This window comes from Rutidosis leptorrhynchoides, chromosome 11, assembly GCF_046630445.1.
Source record: "Rutidosis leptorrhynchoides isolate AG116_Rl617_1_P2 chromosome 11, CSIRO_AGI_Rlap_v1, whole genome shotgun sequence".
Taxonomy (NCBI): Eukaryota; Viridiplantae; Streptophyta; class Magnoliopsida; order Asterales; family Asteraceae; genus Rutidosis; species Rutidosis leptorrhynchoides.
Genome location: NC_092343.1, coordinates 185,300,269 through 185,322,302, shown reverse-complemented (window position 1 = coordinate 185,322,302; position 22,034 = coordinate 185,300,269). Strand labels below are relative to the sequence as shown.

The following is a 22,034-nucleotide window of genomic DNA, read 5'->3' as shown; positions in this document are numbered from 1 at the left end:
TTCCGGGACACCCTTCGGATATGATATAAATTTCGAAGTACTAAAGCATCCGGTACTTTGGATGGGGTTTGTTAGGCCCAATAGATCTATCTTTAGGATTCGCGTCAATTAGGGTGTCTGTTCCCTAATTCTTAGATTACCAGACTTAATAAAAAGGGGCATATTCGATTTCGATAATTCAACCATAGAATGTAGTTTCACGTACTTGTGTCTATTTTGTAAATCATTTATAAAACCTGCATGTATTCTCATCCCAAAAATATTAGATTTTAAAAGTGGGACTATAACTCACTTTCACAGATTTTTACTTCGTCGGGAAGTAAGACTTGGCCACTGGTTGATTCACGAACCTATAACAATATATACATATATATCAAAGTATGTTCAAAATATATTTACAACACTTTTAATATATTTTGATGTTTTAAGTTTATTAAGTCAGCTGTCCTCGTTAGTAACCTACAACTAGTTGTCCACAGTTAGATGTACAGAAATAAATCGATAAATATTATCTTGAATCAATCCACGACCCACTGTATACGTATCTCAGTATTGATCACAACTCAAACTATATATATTTTGGAATCAACCTCAACCCTGTATAGCTAACTCCAACATTCACATATAGAGTGTCTATGGTTGTTCCGAAATATATATAGATGTGTCGACATGATAGGTCGAAACATTGTATACGTGTCTATGGTATCTCAAGATTACATAATATACAATACAAGTTGATTAAGTTATGATTGGAATAGATTTGTTACCAATTTTCACGTAGCTAAAATGAGAAAAATTATCCAATCTTGTTTTACCCATAACATCTTCATTTTAAATCCGTTTTGAGTGAATCAAATTGCTATGGTTTCATATTGAACTCTATTTTATGAATCTAAACATAAAAATTATAGGTTTATAGTCGGAAAAATAAGTTACAAGTCGTTTTTGTAAAGGTAGTCATTTCAGTCGAAAGAACGACGTCTAGATGACCATTTTAGAAAACATACTTCCACTTTGAGTTTAACCATAATTTTTGGATATAGTTTCATGTTCATAATAAAAATCATTTTCTCAGAATAACAACTTTTAAATCAAAGTTTATCATAGTTTTTAATTAACTAACCCAAAACAGCCCGCGGTGTTACTACGACGGCGTAAATCCGGTTTTACGGTATTTTTCGTGTTTCCAGGTTTTAAATCATTAAGTTAGCATATCATATAGATATAGAACATGTGTTTAGTTGATTTTAAAAGTCAAGTTAGAAGGATTAACTTTTGTTTGCGAACAAGTTTAGAATTAACTAAACTTTGTTCTAGTGATTACAAGTTTAAACCTTCGAATAAGATAGCTTTATATGTATGAATTGAATGATGTTATGAACATCATTACTACCTTAAGTTCCTTGGATAAACCTACTGGAAAAGAGAAAAACGGATCTAGCTTCAACGGATCCTTGGATGGCTCGAAGTTCTTGAAGCAGAATCATGACACAAAAACAAGTTCAAGTAAGATCATCACTTGAAATAAGATTATTATAGTTATAGAAATTGAACCAAAGTTTGAATATGATTATTACCTTGTATTAGAATGATAACCTACTGTAAGAAACAAAGATTTCTTGAGGTTGGATGATCACCTTACAAGATTGGAAGTGAGCTAGCAAACTTGAAAGTATTCTTGATTTTATGTAACTAGAACTTGTAGAATATATGAAGAACACTTAGAACTTGAAGATAGAACTTGAGAGAGATCAATTAGATGAATAAAATTGAAGAATGAAAGTGTTTGTAGGTGTTTTTGGTCGTTGGTGTATGGATTAGATATAAAGGATATGTAATTTTGTTTTCATGTAAATAAGTCATGAATGATTACTCATATTTTTGTAATTTTATGAGATATTTCATGCTAGTTGCCAAATGATGGTTCCCACATGTGTTAGGTGACTCACATGGGCTGCTAAGAGCTGATCATTGGAGTGTATATACCAATAGTACATACATCTAAAAGCTGTGTATTGTACGAGTACGAATACGGGTGCATACGAGTAGAATTGTTGATGAAACTAAACGAGGATGTAATTGTAAGCATTTTTGTTAAGTAGAAGTATTTTGATAAGTGTATTGAAGTCTTTCAAAAGTGTATAAATACATATTAAAACACTACATGTATATACATTTTAACTGAGTCGTTAAGTCATCGTTAGTCGTTACATGTAAGTGTTGTTTTGAAACCTTTAGGTTAACGATCTTGTTAAATGTTGTTAACCCAATGTTTATAATATCAAATGAGATTCTAAATTATTATATTATCATGATATTATCATGTATGAATATCTCTTAATATGATATATATCCATTAAATGTCTTTACAACGATAATCGTTACATATATGTCTCGTTTAAAAATCATTAAGTTAGTAGTCTTGTTTTTACATATGTAGTTCATTGTTAATATACTTAATGATATGTTTACTTATCATAGTATCATGTTAACTATATATATATCCATATATATGTCATCATATAGTTTTTACAAGTTTTAACGTTCGTGAATCACCGGTCAACTTGGGTGGTCAATTGTCTATATGAAACATATTTCAATTAATCAAGTCTTAACAAGTTTGATTGCTTAACATGTTGGAAACATTTAATCATGTAAATATCAATCTCAATTAATATATATAAACATGGAAAAGTTCGGGTCACTACAGCCGATACATATAAAGTTCATCGGGGTTGGAATCAGGTTCCTCTATTTTTATACCTTTTCCCTTATTATTTTCTTTTGCTATATTAAATTGGGTCGAGGTAATTTCTATAACATTATCGGAATCCTCATCGGGATCCGATTCATCGGAAATTTGGTAATCTTCCCAATATTTTGCTTCCTCGGCGGAAACACCATTGACCATTTTTAACTTTGGTCCGTTTGTTGAGGATTTTCTTTTATTTAATCGATTTACTGTAGGTATCAATATTTCTTCCTCCAGAACCTCTTCTTCTTCCGGTTCCTCCTCTTCCGATTCCTCCTCTTCTGGTTCCTCTTCTTCCGGTTCCTCTTCTTCTGGTTCCTCCTCTTCCGGTTCCTCTTCGAGAATTTGTGAATCTTCCCAAAATATATTCGACTCTTCGTTATTATTAGGTGAGTCGATGGGATTTGTACTAGTGGTAGACATCTATCACACAATATCAAACACATTAAGAGGTTAATATATCACATAATAATTACATGTTAATAATATATAGTTTCTAACAAAAGTGTTAAGCAATTGTTTTTAAAGAAAACACGGTCGAAGTCCAGACTCACTAATGTATCCTAACAACCTCGATAAGACATACTAATGTAAATTTCTGGTTCTCTAAGACCAACACTCGGATACCAACTGAAATGTCCCGTTCATATTGATTATAAATGTTCCATATTAATTGATTTCGTTGCGAGGTTTTGACCTCTATATGACACGTTTTTCAAAGACTGCATTCGATTTTAGAACAAACCATAACCTTTAAAATATTACGACGATTATCAAATAATGATAATCTAAAATATAGCGTTTTTTACACGACCATTACATAGTGGTTTACAATAATATTACACATCAACATAAGTCTTCGAATGCAGTTTTTAAACAATATTATACAAGCATGAACACCAAATCTTGTCCTTAATTTAGTATGCAACAGCGGAAGCTCTTAATAATCACCTGAGAATAAACATGCTTAAAACATCAAAAAAATTATTGGTGAGTTATAGGTTTAACCTACATATTATCAAATCATAATAATAGACCACAAGATTTCATTTTTATAACACATCTCATATCAGGCATTTCGCAAACTGCATAGAGATAAAATCATTCATATGTTGAACACCTGGTAATCGACCTTAACAAGATGCATATAGAATATCCCCATCATTCTGGAACTCTCATCGGATATGATAAATCGAAGTACTAAAGCATCTGTAACTAGGATGAGGCTTGTTGGGCTAAATAGATCTATCTTTAGGATTCGCGTCAATTAGGGGCCATTTCCCTAATTCTTAGGCTACCAAGCTAAAAAGGGGCATATTCGGTTCGATAATCCAACATAGAAAGTATTTTCGATTACTTGTGTCTATTTTGTAAAACATTTATAAAATCGCATGTATTCTCATCCCAAAAAAAATAATAGATTTTAAAAGTGGGACTATAACTCACTTTCACATATTTTTACTTCGTCGGAAAGTAAGACTTGGCCACTGGTCGATTCACGAACCTATAAAAAATATGTACATATATCAAAATATGTTCAAAATATATTTACAACATTTTTAATACGTTTTAATGTTTTAAGTTTATTAAGTCAGCTGTCCTCGTTAGTAACCTACAACTAGTTGTCCACAGTTAGATGTACAGAAATAAATCGATATATATTATCTTGAATCAATCCACGACCCAGTGTATACACGTCTCAGGCTAGATCACAACTCAAGTATATATATTTTTGGAATCAACCTCAACCCTGTATAGCTAACTCCAATATTACTGCATATAGAGTGTCTATGGTTGTTCCAAATAATATATATAGATGGGACGATATGATATGTTAAAACATTTGCATACGTGTCTATGGTATCCTAAGATTACATAATATATTAGAATACATGTAATACAATATAAGTTAGCTAGGATATGATTAATATAGATTTGTTACCAATTTTCACGTAGCTACAACAAGAAAAATTATCCAATCTTGTTTTACCCATAACTTCTTCGTTTTAAATCCGTTTTGAGTGTTTCAAGTTGCTATGGTTTCATATTGAACTTAAGTTTATGAATCTAAATATAAAAAGTTAAGTTTATAGTCAGAAATACAGGTTACAAGTCATTTTTGTAAAGGTAGTCATTTTAGTCGAAAGAACGACGTCTAGATGACCATTTTGGAAAACATACTTCCACTTTGAGTTTAACCATGATTTTTGGATATAGTTTCATGTTCATAACAAAAATCATTTTCCCAGAAGAACAACTTTTAAATCAAAGTTTATCATAGTTTTTAATTAACTAACCCAAAATAGCCCGCGGTGTTACTACGACGGCGTATATCCGGTTTACGGTGTTTTTCGTGTTTTCCGGTTTTAAATCATTAAGTTAGCATATCATATAGATATATAACATGTGTTTAGTTGATTTTAAAAGTCAAGTTAGAAGGATTAACTTTTTTTTGCGAACAAGTTTAGAATTAACTAAACTATGTTCCAGTGATTTCAAGTTTAAACCTTCGAATAAGGTAGTTTTATATATATGAATCGAATGATGTTATGAAAATCATTACTACCTCAAGTTTAGTAGGTAAACCTACTGGAAGTGACAAGAAATGATCTAGCTTCAAAGGATATTGGATGGCTTGAAAGTTCTTGAAGTAGAATCATGACACAAAAACAAGTTCAAGTAAGATTATCACTCGAATTAAGATAGTTATAGTTATAGGAATTGAATCAAAGTTTGTATATGAGTATTACCTTGATTTAGAATGATATCTTACTGTAAACAACAAGGATTTCTTGAGGTTGGATGATCACTTTACAAGATTGGAAGTGAGCTAATAAACTTGGAAGTATTCTTGATTTTATGAAACTAGAACTTGTAGAATTTATGAAGAACACTTAGAACTTGAAGATGGAACTTGAGAGAGATCAATTAGATGAAGAAAATTGAAGAATGTAAGTGTTTATAGGTGTTTTTGGTCATTGGTATATGGATTAGATATAAAGGATGTGTAATTTTGTTTACATGTAAATAAGTCATGAATGATTACTAATATTTTTGTAATTTTATGAGATATTTCATGCTAGTTGCCAAATTATGGTTCCCAATGTGTTAGGTGACTCACATGGGCTGCTAAGAGCTGATCATTGGAGTGTATATATCAATAGTACATACATCTAAAAGCTGTGTATTGTACGAGTACGAATACGGGTGCATACGAGTAGAATTGTTGATGAAACTGAACGAGGATGTAATTGTAAGCATTTTTGTTAAGTAGAAGTATTTTGATAAGTGTATTGAAGTCTTTCAAAAGTGTATGAATACATATTAAAACACTACATGTATATACATTTTAACTGAGTCGTTAAGTCATCGTTAGTCGTTACCTGTAAATGTTGTTTTGAAACCTTTAGGTTAACGATCTTGTTAAATGTAATTAATCCATTGTTATTATACTTAAATGAGATGTTAAATTATTACATTATCATAATATTATAATGTATGAATATATCTTAATATGATATATATACATTAAAATGTCGTTACAACGATAATCGTTACATATATGCCTCGTTTCGAAATTCTTAAGTTAGTAGTCTTGTTTTACATATGTAGTTCATTGTTAACGCACTTAATGATATACTTAGTTATCATTTTATCATGTTAAACATAGTGTATCAATATCTTAATATGATTCATATGTATTTAGTAAGACGTTGTTATAACGATAATCGTTATATATATCGTTTCGAGTTTCTTAATTCAATAAACTCATTTTTATGTATATCACTCATTATTAATATACTTAGTGAGATACTTACTTATCATAATCTCATGTTAACCATATATATATATATCATCATGTAGTTTTTACAAATTTTTAACGTTCGTGAATCGCCGGTCAACTTGGGTGGTCAATTGTCTATAAGAAGCACATTTCAAATAATCAAATCTTAACAAGTTTGATTGCTTAACATATTGAAAACATTTAATCACGTAAATATACTAATTTCATTTAATATATATAAATATGGAAAATTTTGGGTCACTACAGCATGAGCTTCTCTTACAGCACAAATCGATTGAAAAATCTCTACCGACACTCTTTAACTATTATTATATATAAATTATTATTTAATTCATATAATTAATTATATATTATATTATATTCACGTGCCTAGTTGACTTGTAATTTTTGCAACGATGAATTGTACGTTGACGCTCGACTTCCGTGCCGGTTCCGGTTTTTCGAACGTCCTTTTGTACGCTTAGAAAACTTGTAATTTACGTTTCGCGACACGTACCTTTATCAATAATTAGACTTACTTCACCAATAATTATACTCCATGAAATGTAACTTATACATTTGAATGTTTTGGTCATTTGCTTCTATAAATCGACGTCTCGTTATATGTACATAGGGTAATTTAAATCAAAATGTTTTGTTTCTAGTTAATATTATGGTTAATCACTTTGTAATATATATATATATATATATATATATATATATATATATATATATATTCTCAAAGAAAAATATAATTTTGTACATATTATATAGGATTGAAATATTTATTTAACAATATTATATTTTAGTTTTTCAAAAGTAATTATATTTCAAAGTTCGTTTATAATCGTTTAAATAATAGTAAAATATTACGTCATATTACGTTTACATTTTTGAAACACTATATATATACTTGTAATTTATAATATAAACTTTAATTAAATTCTTCAAAATTAATAAACAAGTTATCTTAAAATGTTTTATTAATAAAGTTCTTTTTAAACTGAAAATGTTTTAGTACGTTTGAAATTAAATCAAATAAACATTATAATTTGTTTTTCAAAGTTAAATATATTTAGGAATCATTTTTTTTAAAGGTTAAACTAATGGGAATCGTTATATCATAAAAATGTTTTAGAAAAGTAAAATCGTATATAACTCATAACAGGTTTTCAAGTTTTTAAATTACTATTTGCTGGTGAAGCGTAAGATATAGTCCAAAGGTTAGATAAACGTATGAAATTACTTTAATGAAAAAAAATGTTATTTTTCTTAACTTGCCGATATCCATTTTCTAAGTTATCTATATTCCCAACATTTCTCTTTCACTCTAAATAATATGACAGTTAACTAGTTAACGCCTATATAGGAAATCGAACAGGAAACTCCACTAACCCTTGTCTAGTTTCTTCTTGTAAATCACTTTACCAATTATTCCGAATACCGTTAAAAAGGAAAGATTTCTTAAATCATAGTGGACCTCTCAACGGAGACCCGTATTCATAACACAATGTATCAGATAACTCAATCATTTGATATTATCTTTTAATCTCGTCGATAATATTAAACTTATGTCGAAACAAATTCGTTCATGTAAAGTATTATACATTTAATACTTTGTTAACTTTTCAAGTTATACTATATATACACATATACATATATAATCATATCCATTTATATATTGGTTCGTGAATCGTCGAAACTTGGTCGAGGTTAAATGAATGTATGAACAAAGTTTAACATTTTTGAAATTTAACTTAACAAACTTTGCTTATCGTGTCGAAATAATACAAAGATAAAGTTTAAATTTGGTCGAAAATTTCTGGGTTGTCACAAAATGGTGGCGGTAGTTACCCGCGCAATGACAGACATCAAGGTCAAAATGATAATCATGGATATAACCGTCGCGATCGTTATACTTCGCGAAAATGGAATAATGAGTCTTTCAACATCATCCAAATGTTAACAAAAATGCCTAAAGAAATTTTGTTGCAGGAAAGGGTTGCGAGATCTTTTTCTGATCCTCAACCTTTAGCGGAGAACAGCAGGCGTGATAAATCTAAGTTTTGCATTTTTCATGATGACTATGGTCATGATACTAACCGCTGTAGAGATTTGGCAGAATTAATTGTGGAGGCACTTGAGAAAGGTAAATTAGATCATTTAATAACTCAAGGTGCTGCAAGCACTGCAAACGTGATTGTCCTACCTACAGATTCTAATGCTCCACAAGTGCCTAATTCTGCTGATCGAAAAGCTCCCGCAGTAAAGAACTTAGGGGTTAAAATGGTGAGTAAGAAAGAGAATCTGCGCGAAATTCAGGTTATAAATGTAGTGGAGGTTCAAGGCGAAATGTCAGTGTTCCAAGTGTCTGAGCAATTCGCGAATTGGCAATGCCCTTCTATTATTTTCCCTCCAATAAGTTCTAATGCGGATCATGATAAGCCAGTGGTGGTTTCATGACACATTGCGAATACTGGCATCATAATTCTGAAGGTACATGTTGATACTGGCAGCAGTGTGGACGTAATGTATGAGCAATTTTTCAACAAATTGCCTGCACATATCAAAACTTTGCTAAAACCTAATGCGGTTTCGTTAGCTGGTTTTTCTGAAGAATCAACTTGGCGTATTGGTCAGTTGGAATTGCAAGTTGAATTAGTAGATGACCGCGATGAATCGCTAAAGCGCCAAGCATTTTTAAACCTTTATGTAATGCGAAATCAGTCAAGGTTTAACATGATTCTTGGGCGCACTACTTTGCGTATGTTTGGCGCAATCCCATCCACTTTGCACGGAATGGTGAAGTTTTCTACTTACAAAGGCATTGGTACGCTGACTTCAACAGTAATTGAACCACTGTGCGCAATGATTACTGCCGTGAAAGTGTTGGTGTTGAAGGGCATGCGGTGCTCGCCGAATATAATGAATGTTTGTAATGAAAAAACACTGAATGAGTGTTTATCATGGTTAATCATGATCTGTATGTTGTTTTTTGAGCTGTTATTACTTGAAATCTATGAATAAGAAAGAATAAATTTGTGTTTTGAGCAATTGTTTTTATACAAAGCAGAAAACACTGCGTGTGGCCACGCGCAGTGATCATTTTGCAGAATACAAACGCTTAAATTTTTAAACACTGAATTAATTCTTATGCAAATGTGGCTAAGTGTTCGCGAAGTAATGCTACAGCCTACTTATGTAATAATAATGCGGATATATCTTGTGAAATTTTAACTTTAAAATCAAGTGATGAAATTTCCCGCTTGTGTTAAATAATAAATGTTGCGAAAGGATAAAATTTCCTAAGTATTTGATCTTGCCATAGTTAGATGCTTCGCAATGCTAATAAATTGTCTAAGGATCGTTTTGGCGGACTTAGAAGATTCATAATGTATAAGTTTATACAAATACAGATTGTTTCGCGAGAGTACATACTTATTATGTGCACAATAATAAAAGTTGGAAATTGCAAAGGACAAGTCTAGGTTATGAATATATATTAAATAAAGCGCTATATAAATAAATTAAGTTGCAACTGCGAAACGAAAATATTTTCATTAATAACGCGTTATGCGAAACGCGCAAAAGTACAAAACGCACTATAAGATTGCGGTTACAAATTTACAATTTAAGCAGCTACCCTAAAGCTTAAGCGCCTTAATGTCCTCAAGAGTAACATTTTTGCGTCGGCTAATTTCCTCCAGTGCCGGAATAGTGACCTTTTCAACCTCCTTCTTCGCTATATTCAGCGCTTCTTGTGCCTCTCCAGTTGGGCATATTTCCTTGACAATGTCTGCGGGAAGTGGCTATGAAAGGTCGCCAAGTTGGCACAGAAGGTCATACCATTCACAGCGGGTAGCGAGCTTTGAGGCTTGTGCATACGCCTTGAATTTTTCGGTCATCGGCAACGAATCCATTACCTTATCGCCAAACTCGGGCAGATACTTGACAAGCTGAGAAAATTGCTTCTCTGCGTATTCCGTCTCTCTTTTTGAGCGTGGCATTTTCATCTGCAGTTTTCTTCAGTTGAGCCTCATGCCTTTGCATTTTTCTGCGCTGATAGCCAACAATTTTGACCTGCTTCTCATAGTGATCATACGTTTCGTTGAAACGTTCAACATTATCAACAGTCAAACAGATAGCATTGAAGCAGTTGTTTATTCGCTGTCTTTCAACTTGAGCAAATGTAAGTTTGCGATATTGTTGTTGAACGTTTCTAGGGACAAACTTGCAGAGCTTGCGGTAGAGTTTGTTAGCTTGTTCCTCCTCTTCAGCCTCTTCCGCATTTTCTTCGCAGTTTGATGCTTCGGCGTCGGAGGGGAGGCTCAAATCTTCATCGCCTGTCAGGGATATCCCCACCAATTTTGTACAGCTGCTCTTGCCCATCCGCAGAATCTGAAAGCACAACTAAAAGGGAATAAGAAAATAAAATATGTTAAAGGATATGGAAATAATATTCGCAAAATATATGCAGTAGTATTGAATACCGCTAACTTACTTGCTTCTTGCTCAGTAATAGAGCTAAGGCATCTTTTGCGGGGAGTGGCAGTCTCCTCCGTTGTAGCTTTGCGTTTTCCGCGGTCTTCACCACCGGAAATAGTAAATGTATTAAGAACGGATTCGTCAATAACAATGATTTCGCCGTCGCCTTCTTTTGGGCGACGCACTGGTTTAATTGCTCGAACGTCGGTTGTGGTCATCAATTGGTCTAAGCTAATTTCTGCTAAAACATGAGTGCATTAGTTTTTGCAAATATAGCATAAGATAAAATGCATATTTAAGCAAAAAGAAAAAGTATACGCGATATACCATTGTTCGCTTCATCAATCAAAAGGGCATCGTGATCACCCCATAACCAATATATGGAAACTCCGCCGATATAAAGCGGCACGTTGGAGTATGCTCGCATAATCAAGCCAGCATTTTTGATTAGGTTGAGGATCTCCTTTTCGAGGTCGTCCGGGGTAATTTTATCATTTGCATGAGCGTCAATCTCGGTACACTAGGCTTTCGCGATGTTGCTATTGCCATGAGCGGTGTTGTTAATAAAGAAAAACGAACTGCGCCAGTTCCCAATTGAATCTTTAGGAGTGGTCATGACGCCAAGGCGACCACGGAATGAATACTACCCCGCGTCATGTGGCTTCAGACTATTGAAAGCGCGAAACACGTTGAGTAGAGGTTGCCTATTGAGAGCGTTGCAATACATCTCAAACAAAACAATTTTGTTGACAGCGTTTGGATGTAATTGAGCAATTGCAACCTTATAATGCTCACACACGCTGCGAAATAAAGGCATAAGTGGCAGTCGTAGATTGCCGTGTGAAATAGTAGCCTCATAAATGGTAATCATATCCTTTGGAGGAGCATTAGCTCTATCTTCTGCTGCTGGTGCAGTAGGAGAAAACTGCGCTAACAGTGGATAGTGTTGTTGTAGGGTTTCGATTTTCGCTGCTGTCATATAAGAAACGAAGGCGTTAGGAGTGTTCGCGGAAGATGATGATGCCATTTTTTAATTATATGAATGGATCTGGTAATGAATTGGAAAATGGCGAAGTATGAATCGATTAATTGCAGGTGTGAATCGCTAAACGGTAAGTATGAATTTCGATAAACTGTGCTTAAAAAGAAATTGATGATGAAAGCGTAAAGTTGTTAATGAGATTTGTTGTGCTATTTATAATTAAAATTCAAGAGAGGAAGTGGAAAATGTAATGATTAAATTTTAACGGCTAAAATTACCGCAACATCGCAATGGTAATTAAATAGCCGTTATAGCGTTTTCTGATTTGACAGCTTTTCAGAGTTACTGTTGTTATTACGCGTATCATTGCGAAGATCAACGGTAATAAATTAACGTTGAAAAATTATTAACAACTTGTTATAAGCATATTTTAAATAACACTTTTTATTTTTTAGAGTTTATCATGATACATTCGCTACGCGAAATGTACCATAATAAACTGGGAGACTTGATCATATACATAGCATTGTATATGTATATTTTATTTGCTAAAGGCTAAAAACAGAAGTCGCGCGAAGTATACCCAAAAGGTTCGACATATCCGCTAAAAGTTAAGTCTGCGGATTATGGCGCAATAATAAAAGACTGCGGGTTATCTTCGCTAAGTTATCGCGGACAGCAGTTAAATCCACACACCGCGAATATTTCGAATACTATAAATAGGGAGCTTGGCCTCTCATTTATAGGTTGTTGATTCTCTACCATTTGCCCGGACCTTTGTAATTTTCACTTGTGACTTTGCCCAAAGAAGATTTACATCGAGTTAAGGTGAATCATGCTAATTAACAATCAAGACCGGGACGGGGTGGTTGATCACTTGATTGAAAAGTGAAAGACGATCATCAGGGCCCAAAATAATCATCAAACATCCCATCCTCCATCTTAATCATTGCGCTTAATTCTTAATTAAGTAATTCATTAATATAGGATTGATCAGATATATCTATGAATAAATTTTTTCATCCATATTCATTTAGGTTCATCCATATCTGTATTCATGTCTATATTCATTTAGATCATCATGCCCATTATTAAGCGGATGGATCGAATGGATATCTGAAGAGTCGGGTGACAATTGTCATCCCTAATATATATATTTACGTATTTGTATTTCTAGTTTAAATGGATATATATATATATATATATATATATATATATATATATATATATATATATATATATATATATATATATATATATATATATATATATATATATATATATATATATATATATAGGGAGATCAAGGGATAAGTGGTATTTTTGGGATAAGGGGATACGTAAAATGAGATTTTTATATCTTTTACATTAGAGCTCCAATTTAAATTTTGTTTTTCCCGTAATCTACTGACATTGTGTAGATTCATAATTTTTTTTTTTTTTTTTTTTCAACAGGAGCTTAAAATGCACATGATGCATGTTAACGTTTTTTTGAGGTTTTTTTTAGTTTTTTTTTTTTTTAGGATTTAGCCTGATTTAGAGTTTAGGGTTTAGGGGTTAGGGTTTTCGGGTTTACTCCGTAAACCCTACCCTAAATCCTAACCCCTAAACCCTAAACCCTAAACTCTAAACCGTTCGTTTAAAAAATCGTTCTAAAACCCTAATTTCTAAACCCTAAACCATAATTTCTAAACCCTAATTACTAAACCCTACTTACTAAATCCTAAACACTGTTTTTTTTTAATCAAAAGTCATTTTTTCTTTGTTTTTTGTTAAGATGCATCTGCTGCATGAAAGGCAGTTAACATGCATCAAACAGCATCAAAACAGCGGTTAACATGCATCAGATGCATCTTAACGCTCCAGTTGAAAAAAAAAAATCTGAATCTGCACATTGAAAATAGATACCAGCATTTTTTTTGTTTTTTATTTTAAATCGGAGCTGTAGAACTCGAGATATAAAAATCACAAAATCACTTATCCCCTTATCCCACACATGGGTACTTAGCGCTGGATCCTTACCCAATATATATATATATATATATATATATATATATATATATATATATATATATATATATATATATATATATATATAAATGAATTCACAACCGTGGTCAAATGTACAGTGATGTTTTAGAAAGAATTTTATTCTACTTAATAAACAAGGGGGTGAAAATTAGTTTCCAAATACATCAGATCAAAAAATGTCAAGGATTATAAAGTTAAAGGGTTCTTTTTCCGATTTTCAGGAAACAAAACAAGAATCGATAAAATCGATCTCGACGGTTTTCGAGGGTTTCTTCTCAATTTAATTCGAATTCTAATCTAATTTCTAATCGATCCAAGAATTCGATATTTGAAATCCCTTATAGATATAGAAGATACGTATATCAAGATGAGTGTGGAGCTGGCTTCAGATACGCATGGGAATCTAGACGAGCAGATCTCACAGCTCATGCAGTGCAAACCCTTAACCGAATCTGAGGTTTCATTTCGAATTTACACTTTGTCAATTTAGGGGTTCTATTTTGATTATGTGGTTATTATGTTTAGATCTGATTGCAATTTCGTGTAAAGTTATTTTTTTATTGATTATTATATTTTGTAAATAATTAAGTTAATTTGTTATTTTGGGTATTCTTGTCTATAATATTGTTTCTACTCCCCTTTTTTATGGTAAATAAAATTACACTTTTCTATTTAGAATTTTTGTAATTTTGTTACTTTGAAATGAACATCAGCTGTTAATTGATAGTATTATTAATTATTAATGAAGCGTTGAATTGAATTTGCAAGTGATAATATATTAGCATTATTATGCTCTCAGGTATAGGTGATTGTAAGGTTGTTAAAATAATGAATTAGGCTATATGTGGTTCGAATTATATTGTATGTACCCGTCTTTATGTACCTGCTTTTATTTGAGTAAGTACTCTTTGGAGTGTGAAATATGGGTTACTATTATGGTTATACTTGTAACTATTCGATACTTTGGAATGTGAGATTTAGACACTGTTGAGAAGTCAGGATTGATTCCAGATTAGTAGGAATTTTGGGCTACTCCGACTCAACTAGCCTTAATCCTACTTAAAAGTTGGTCAACGGTGGTGTCCAATGGCGAAACTACGCAGAAGTGTGCACTTGCCCCCAGTGGATTTGTAATTTTTAGTGAATTTTTTTTTTTAGATTTTTTGATTTTGCCCCCGTGGATTTTTTTTTGCCCTAAAGTCTTCATATTTTGCCCCTAAAGCCTCCAAATTTTGTCAAAAAACCTCAATAATTTGCCCAAAAACCTCCATATTTTGCCCAAAACCTCCATATTTTGCGCAAAAACCTCCATATTTTGCCCAAAAGTTCCGTCATTGGTGGTGACCGGGTCAAATTTGAGAAAATTCAATCAAAGTCGGGATTAATAGGTCAAAACGGTCAACGTCAAACTTGGTCAATATTATAAAGTTGGTTATACTAAAAGTAGCTGAACAATTATGGTTATGCTTCTAGGCAGTTTTGTTTATGTTTCTAGTTATGGTTTTATTCTATAATTAGTCAAAATTTTGAAATTTATTATTTAAATGTAAAAAATCCAATCTGATTAGTCCTTGACTTGATCGATTAGTTCCTTCAAGGTCTTTGCCGATTAGTCTCCGCTTAGTGATTTTTGTAACCTTTGTTAGTCATCGTATGCAAGAAAGAGATTGACTCCTACGATACCACTTAACAAATGCATTGCTGATGAAACATCTATGCTACGTCATCATAGTCTTCAATCGTTTGTTAATTTTTCTTGGAATAATTATACTGGTACTTACCTTTTTGTCAATTATAGATTTATAATGTAATGTAATAATATACATTAATTAATGTAGAATTGTAGCTCAGATGTGAAGAAAGAACACCAAATGAACAAGATAGTTATTTCCACATATTAAGAAGTGTATTTCAATATAATAACAAATTATTACTTTTTGAGTATCAACATTTAAGAAGTTCAATTCTGAATATCAATGCAAACTTTGTAAGCAGAATTGTAAGTTGTTGATTGCAGTTTGTGTATTATAAAAAGGTTAAAATATATGTTTGAGAAATGAAGTGTTACAACTTTTATTGTACATAAAATAGATAGCTAAAAGACTAAATAGCTGAAAAGGCCACATAAAATGGTAATGAAAAAACGGATTATTATTCAAACAATTGAATTACTACAATGCAAGAACGGATAGCTACAAGAACATATCTAGTAATAGTAATGATGAATTTATCTAGGGACATCTTTGGTTCAATCTAATCACGTGGGAGTAGAAGTCGTTTACGCTTGAATAAATCCCCACAATCTCCTTTAAAGCCGTAATTGTCGATTGCGTGAAACCTCCCCGTTTTAAGATAATAAAAAATAATGTTGCCTTTTCCGAAATACGACGGATGAAATTAGATTTGGTTCGCCATATTTTCTTTTTTCGCTTCATTGCATAAACAAGTTTGTTTATAAATATAAATTGCATATATCTCCACGCAATATACTTCCTTCATGTCCTTCGATGTTGATTCAACTTGGCAGGAAGTATATAGCTTGGAAAAATATGCGATTTATGTTTGTGAGAAAAACATCTTTATACTTTTAAGCAAAAGAAGCAAATAAGGCGAACACAATCTACTTTAACCTGTCGTATTTCCAGAAAGGCAACATTCTTTTCTATTCTCCCAAAACGAGGAGGTTTTGCACAGTCTAAGGTAACGACTTGAAAGGAGATTGCGGAGAATTATTCACGATGACTTCTACTCCCACATGCTTGGATTGAACCAAACTGTTTCCAGATAGATTTATCATTACTGTTAGTAGATATGTTCTTTTAGCTATCCATTTTTGCATTACCATTTTATGTGTCTTTTTTAGCTATTCAGTCTTTTAGCTATCTATTTTATGTACAACAAAGTTGCAACACTTCAACTTTTAACATACATTTTAACCCTTTTGAAGACAAACTGCAATCAACAACAACTTACAATTTCGATTACGAAGTTTAAGGTGACATTCAGAATTGGGCTTTTTAAGTGCCGACACCCATAAGCTGTTTTCAAAAGTCCTTTTTAAATGTCTTAACCATGTATACATGACCTTTTAGATTCTCACTATTATATTTAATGAAGTACTCTTCAAACTGATTTACTACTTCAGCTTATGACACGCTCATGCAGACTTTTCGAAATTATCATTCAAGCAATGTTCAAAAGAATTAGGCGTTTCAGTTGTTTAAGAAGTGTGTTGGTGGGTATAAATTTTCGAGGCTAATCATATTGAGATACTGGCTATTTGTCGATGTAGGTTAGGACATTATGTGACAAGGCAAAAGAGATATTAGTAGATGAAAGCAATGTTCAGGTACCACTTTTTTTTTTTTTTTTTTTTTTGCGTGCAATATCTCTTTCAATTTAGTTGGCAGTTGTAATAACTTTATATGGACATTTGTATGTGTGCAGCCAGTAAAAAGCCCAGTCACTATTTGTGGTGACATTCATGGGCAATTTCATGATCTTGCCGAGCTTTTTCGTATTGGAGGAAAGGTAATACTTTGCTGTTACATAATGAGCTTGTTTTATAATAGTCCTCTTTTATCTTTTATATTATATATTATATTATTTATATGGAATAATGTATATTAATATACATCTTTAACGTGACGGCAGTGCCCGGATACAAATTACTTGTTTATGGGAGATTACGTCGACCGAGGGTATTATTCCGTTGAAACTGTCACTGTAAGTACAACCTTAAACCGGCCTTTCTGATATTTCTATTAATTATATATGTTTGACTTTTTAAAACAAGGATTTGACTTTTTACATATGCTTTCTTCCAGCTCCTGGTGGCTCTGAAAGTACGGTATCCGCAACGAATTACAATATTAAGAGGAAATCATGAAAGTCGACAGGTCTGTCGCTGACTCAGTTGACTTTTTAACGCCCCATTATTTAGTTATATAAACAGACCATGTTTTCGTTATATGTGCAGATTACTCAGGTCTATGGATTTTATGATGAATGCCTTCGAAAGTGAGTTTGTTTCTATACGAGTTACACTAATAAATTACTGTATTTAGATTTCTGTATCTAATTTCAATGGTTGATTAACAGGTATGGCAATGCTAGTGTTTGGAAAACTTTCACAGATCTGTTTGATTATTTCCCGTTGACTGCATTGGTTAGTTTACTTATGCTTGTGTCTACTAAACTAACAACTTACGATTCCTATTACTGCTGTAAAATTCCCTAATTAATCTCCGATTACTCCTTTAGGCCGATCCGATTTTTCAAAATCTGACAAATTAATCGGTCAACGTCATTTAATGGGTCAAAATCGCCGCTGCTGGTCAAAGTTGATTTTAGTCGGTCAAAACTGGTCAAAGTTAAAATTGGTCAACATTTAAATGTGCATTTAAACTAGAATTTGGGTGTTTTAAACAAATGAACGATTGTTTCTAAACAATTATGTTCATGTTTGTGATTTTCTTGTATATATATACACACACACACACGTATAGTTTTGAAATTTATTGTTTAAATGTATGTACTATATAGAGAGTCCAATTTGATTCATCCCCGTTTGATCCCATCTATGAGCTGCCGATTACTCCCTCCAAAGTCTCAAAGTCCCGACCGAGTACTCCCCGAGTAGCAATATTTGCAACCTTGCTTCTATATAACATTTTTATTGACATTGTCACGTAATTAATGTTTCTCTTCCCGTTTTCTACCTATTAGTTTAATTCCATACATAATGTATGGTTTAATCTCTATTTTGTTTTAATTTCTATTTTTTTCTGTTTCATCATAGGTTGAATCTGAAATATTTTGTCTTCATGGCGGGTTGTCACCTTCTATCGAAACCCTCGATAATATCAGAAACTTTGATCGTGTTCAAGAGGTTCCACATGAAGGTCCCATGTGTGATCTCTTATGGTCTGACCCAGATGACCGTTGTGGTTGGGGTATTTCTCCCCGTGGAGCTGGCTACACCTTTGGCCAAGTATTACATATTCTTTTAATTTCTATTTATTAAATTAATTCATCAATGTAATGCTATAGTGAGATTTTGTCGACTTCATCATTTTATAATAATATATGTATTTACAGGATATTTCAGAGCAATTTAACCATACGAACAGCCTAAAGCTTATCGCTCGAGCCCATCAACTTGTAATGGAGGGATTCAACTGGGGACATGTAATTTACTTGATTTGTTTTGTGGTCCCTTTGAGTTGTGCTGTTTTTTTGATGAAAGTCGTTCTTATATCTTGATTTTTGGCTGACAGGAACAAAAAGTGGTCACTATCTTTAGTGCACCAAATTATTGTTATAGGTGTGGGAATATGGCTTCTATTTTGGAAGTTGACGATTGCAAGGGTCACACGTTTATTCAGGTTTCTTTTTCTTCCAAATATTATCAATAGATAGAGTAGTAGCATTCGATACCTAATTTTTCTTTGTTTTTTAAAAAGTATTGATTTTGTTATTGGCCAAACTAATATGTTTTGACTCGCAACCAAAATATACTTGTTTGACCTTTTATTTGACTCTCCCTTTTTTCCATACTATTGATTGGTTAAAACATTCCTTCTCTGTCTTTACCCAGATTTAAAAGATATTTAACCAAAAACATGTAATACCTAGTAGAGGCGGAAGGTGATGTAGATAAAAGAGGGCCTGGGCCATCCCTTTTTTTTTTTTTTTTTTTTCCTCTAGTGCAATTTTTATACTTTTTAATGGGCCAAAAAGAAAATTACATTGTTTGGCCTCCCTTATTTATCTCCACTCCACCTTTTATTTCTTTGGGCCCTCCCAATATTGGGCCTCACGTTCCGCCCCTGCTTACCTAGTCAAACCATGCGTCTATATCGATGGTTAAATTTTATCTACAAAGAGAAACATTCAATGTAAGATGGAGATAACACATCTCTACTGAGTGATCATATTGAGTTTAATGAATTCATATTTTATATTTTATATTATTATACTTACTTATAAATTATAAATAAATGACAATCCAAATTATTTAGAATGTTACCATCTGTTATTGCAGTTTGATCCTGCACCCAGGAGAGGAGAGCCTGATGTGACCCGAAGAACACCCGATTATTTCTTGTAAACGTAAGTAGCTTATGCTTTCTAAATTGGTCCTTGCAATGGATAGTCTTTTGCTACAACGGAATCATCCATTGGTTTTAACTGATACAAAACAAAGCTACGGACCAAAGGGTTTGTTTGTATTTCAAACATGTTTGTGGGGGCTTTGTCATTTTAAATTACAATTTAACCTAGGATAATGATGTGACTCTAAAGCTGTAATTTATTTGTTACTTTCATTTTGTAATGTTTTGTGTATGCATCCTAAAACATGAAATGCCATGGTTTAGATTTTCATTAGTATTTTCTTTGGTCTATTGCCAAGTCACAAATTTGTAGAACTGTACTATTTAGTGCTATTTAATGTGTTTAATTATCTTCGAAAATTAGAGAGAAGCATAATGATACAGTTGATGTGTAATGTTACTAATGACAATTGTAAGGTTAATGTTTTTAATTTGGTGCAATGTCCCGGCCATGTTGGCCATGTTTCATTTAAGGTTAAAAAATAAAATAAAAATAAAAATTGCTACATTTTCATGCTTTATGCATCTTCACTTTGTCTAGAGTTGAGAAAAAACCGAATTAACCGAACTGTAACCGTATTAACAGACAAAACTGAAATGAATTAATCAAACTGAATACCTAACCGCGATTTCAATCAAGACTTTTGAATTAACCGAAATATGTAAGGCAATTATGAAAATGAGTGATACGCACCCCAGTTTAACCGCACCCATTCCATTTTAATTAATCATATAAAAAAATCATGAAATTTGTAAAATTACGTTTCAATTGCGATTTTAGCATGATTGCTAGGCCTTGGACTTCTTTCTTAATTCTTTTGAAAAATTTATATAATTTCTCTTAATCAGATACTTTTCATCAATAATAATCAATGAATAATAAAATAATATATATATACTAATCATATGTTTAAATTTAAATGTTTGTTTTTAGACCCATGATTCTTTTTGTGCTTGTACGATTAACTAAATTAACCGTTTTATATATAGTAGTTAATCAATTTTACCGAATTAACCAAATCGTTTGTTAACCTAACCAAAAGGTTAAATTTATTAATTAACCACAATGTTAGTTATGGGTATGCTTTTCGTACCTAACCGCCACCAACCGCTCCATGCTCGGCCTTACTTTCTACTAATGTTGTATTCGATTGGATGTCTTTAGTTTTTTACATGTTCAATGTACACAAATTTCTTTCATCCATCTCATTATAAATATTCACAACAACAACAAAAATACCTAATTCCACGCACTTTAACCAATCAGCAAAGACTTAAGTTTAAATTTGTAGAGATAAAACTCAGATTGGTAAAATTGTAGATAGTAAAATTTTCTTAAATTGTGTATACTGTTAAACTTGACATTTCAACCGGGACGGAGGGAGTCAATGATCCGTTTATTTATAACAAAAATTGAACATTCAACTCATTTCACTTGAATGATAATAGTTCATAATACGATATAGCTAAAAATTTCCCTTTACTTACCTACATTAGCTTATTTGAGAAATAAAATGTATTCATGTGTGTACATATATGCCTTAAACATATACTTATATATAGTACTCCGTAATATATAGATCTATAGTAGCATTATTTAATTTTAATAGGATAAGCAACATTTTAAAAGAATAGGTTGCACTGTATATAACAAGTATATATGGTCCTTAAAATGGACCTACAAGAAACTTGGTCGTAGGACATGAAAACACTTTTTCCTACATGTACATACTTCAAAAAACATATTTTCATAAATATATTTGTATCAAACTCGGTACAAGTGTAAAAATACCAATCCAATGATATAGTTCAATCATCACATGGTAAGCTGAAGAACCCGTTTTTTTCGAGAACCTCCTTTGATCTTAATAAAATTGCCCCACA

General features: G+C 32.3%; 2 protein-coding genes across 2 annotated transcripts; both read left to right on the top strand.

The window, feature by feature from the left end:
* The first annotated feature begins 8,507 nt into the window (after positions 1-8,507).
* LOC139875317 (uncharacterized) lies at positions 8,508-9,563 on the top strand. The gene is made up of 2 exons (XM_071862658.1): positions 8,508-8,987; positions 9,033-9,563. The coding sequence occupies exons 1-2, from the start codon at positions 8,508-8,510 to the stop codon at positions 9,561-9,563; spliced, it is 1,011 nt and encodes a 336-aa protein (XP_071718759.1).
* Positions 9,564-14,342: 4,779 nt separating this feature from the next.
* On the top strand, positions 14,343-20,509 carry LOC139876583 (serine/threonine-protein phosphatase PP2A-2 catalytic subunit-like). The gene is made up of 11 exons (XM_071863924.1): positions 14,343-14,491; positions 17,327-17,383; positions 17,482-17,565; positions 17,689-17,760; positions 17,862-17,933; positions 18,014-18,054; positions 18,136-18,202; positions 18,836-19,027; positions 19,135-19,224; positions 19,314-19,421; positions 20,081-20,509. Exons 1-11 carry the CDS (start codon positions 14,402-14,404, stop codon positions 20,144-20,146), a joined length of 939 nt encoding a protein of 312 aa, XP_071720025.1. The 5' UTR covers positions 14,343-14,401; the 3' UTR covers positions 20,147-20,509.
* The last annotated feature ends 1,525 nt before the right edge of the window (positions 20,510-22,034 follow it).

Excerpts from the sequence above, each read along its gene's own strand:
- LOC139875317 (XM_071862658.1), top strand. The coding sequence starts at position 8,508 with ATGCCTAAAGAAATTTTGTTGCAGGAAAGGGTTGCGAGATCTTTTTCT. Across the intron at positions 8,988-9,032 it reads CGGATCATGATAAGCCAGTG|GTACATGTTGATACTGGCAG; the intron begins GTGGTTTCATGA and ends ATAATTCTGAAG.
- LOC139876583 (XM_071863924.1), top strand. The coding sequence starts at position 14,402 with ATGAGTGTGGAGCTGGCTTCAGATACGCATGGGAATCTAGACGAGCAG. Across the intron at positions 14,492-17,326 it reads AACCCTTAACCGAATCTGAG|GTTAGGACATTATGTGACAA; the intron begins GTTTCATTTCGA and ends TTGTCGATGTAG. Across the intron at positions 19,422-20,080 it reads AGGGTCACACGTTTATTCAG|TTTGATCCTGCACCCAGGAG; the intron begins GTTTCTTTTTCT and ends CTGTTATTGCAG.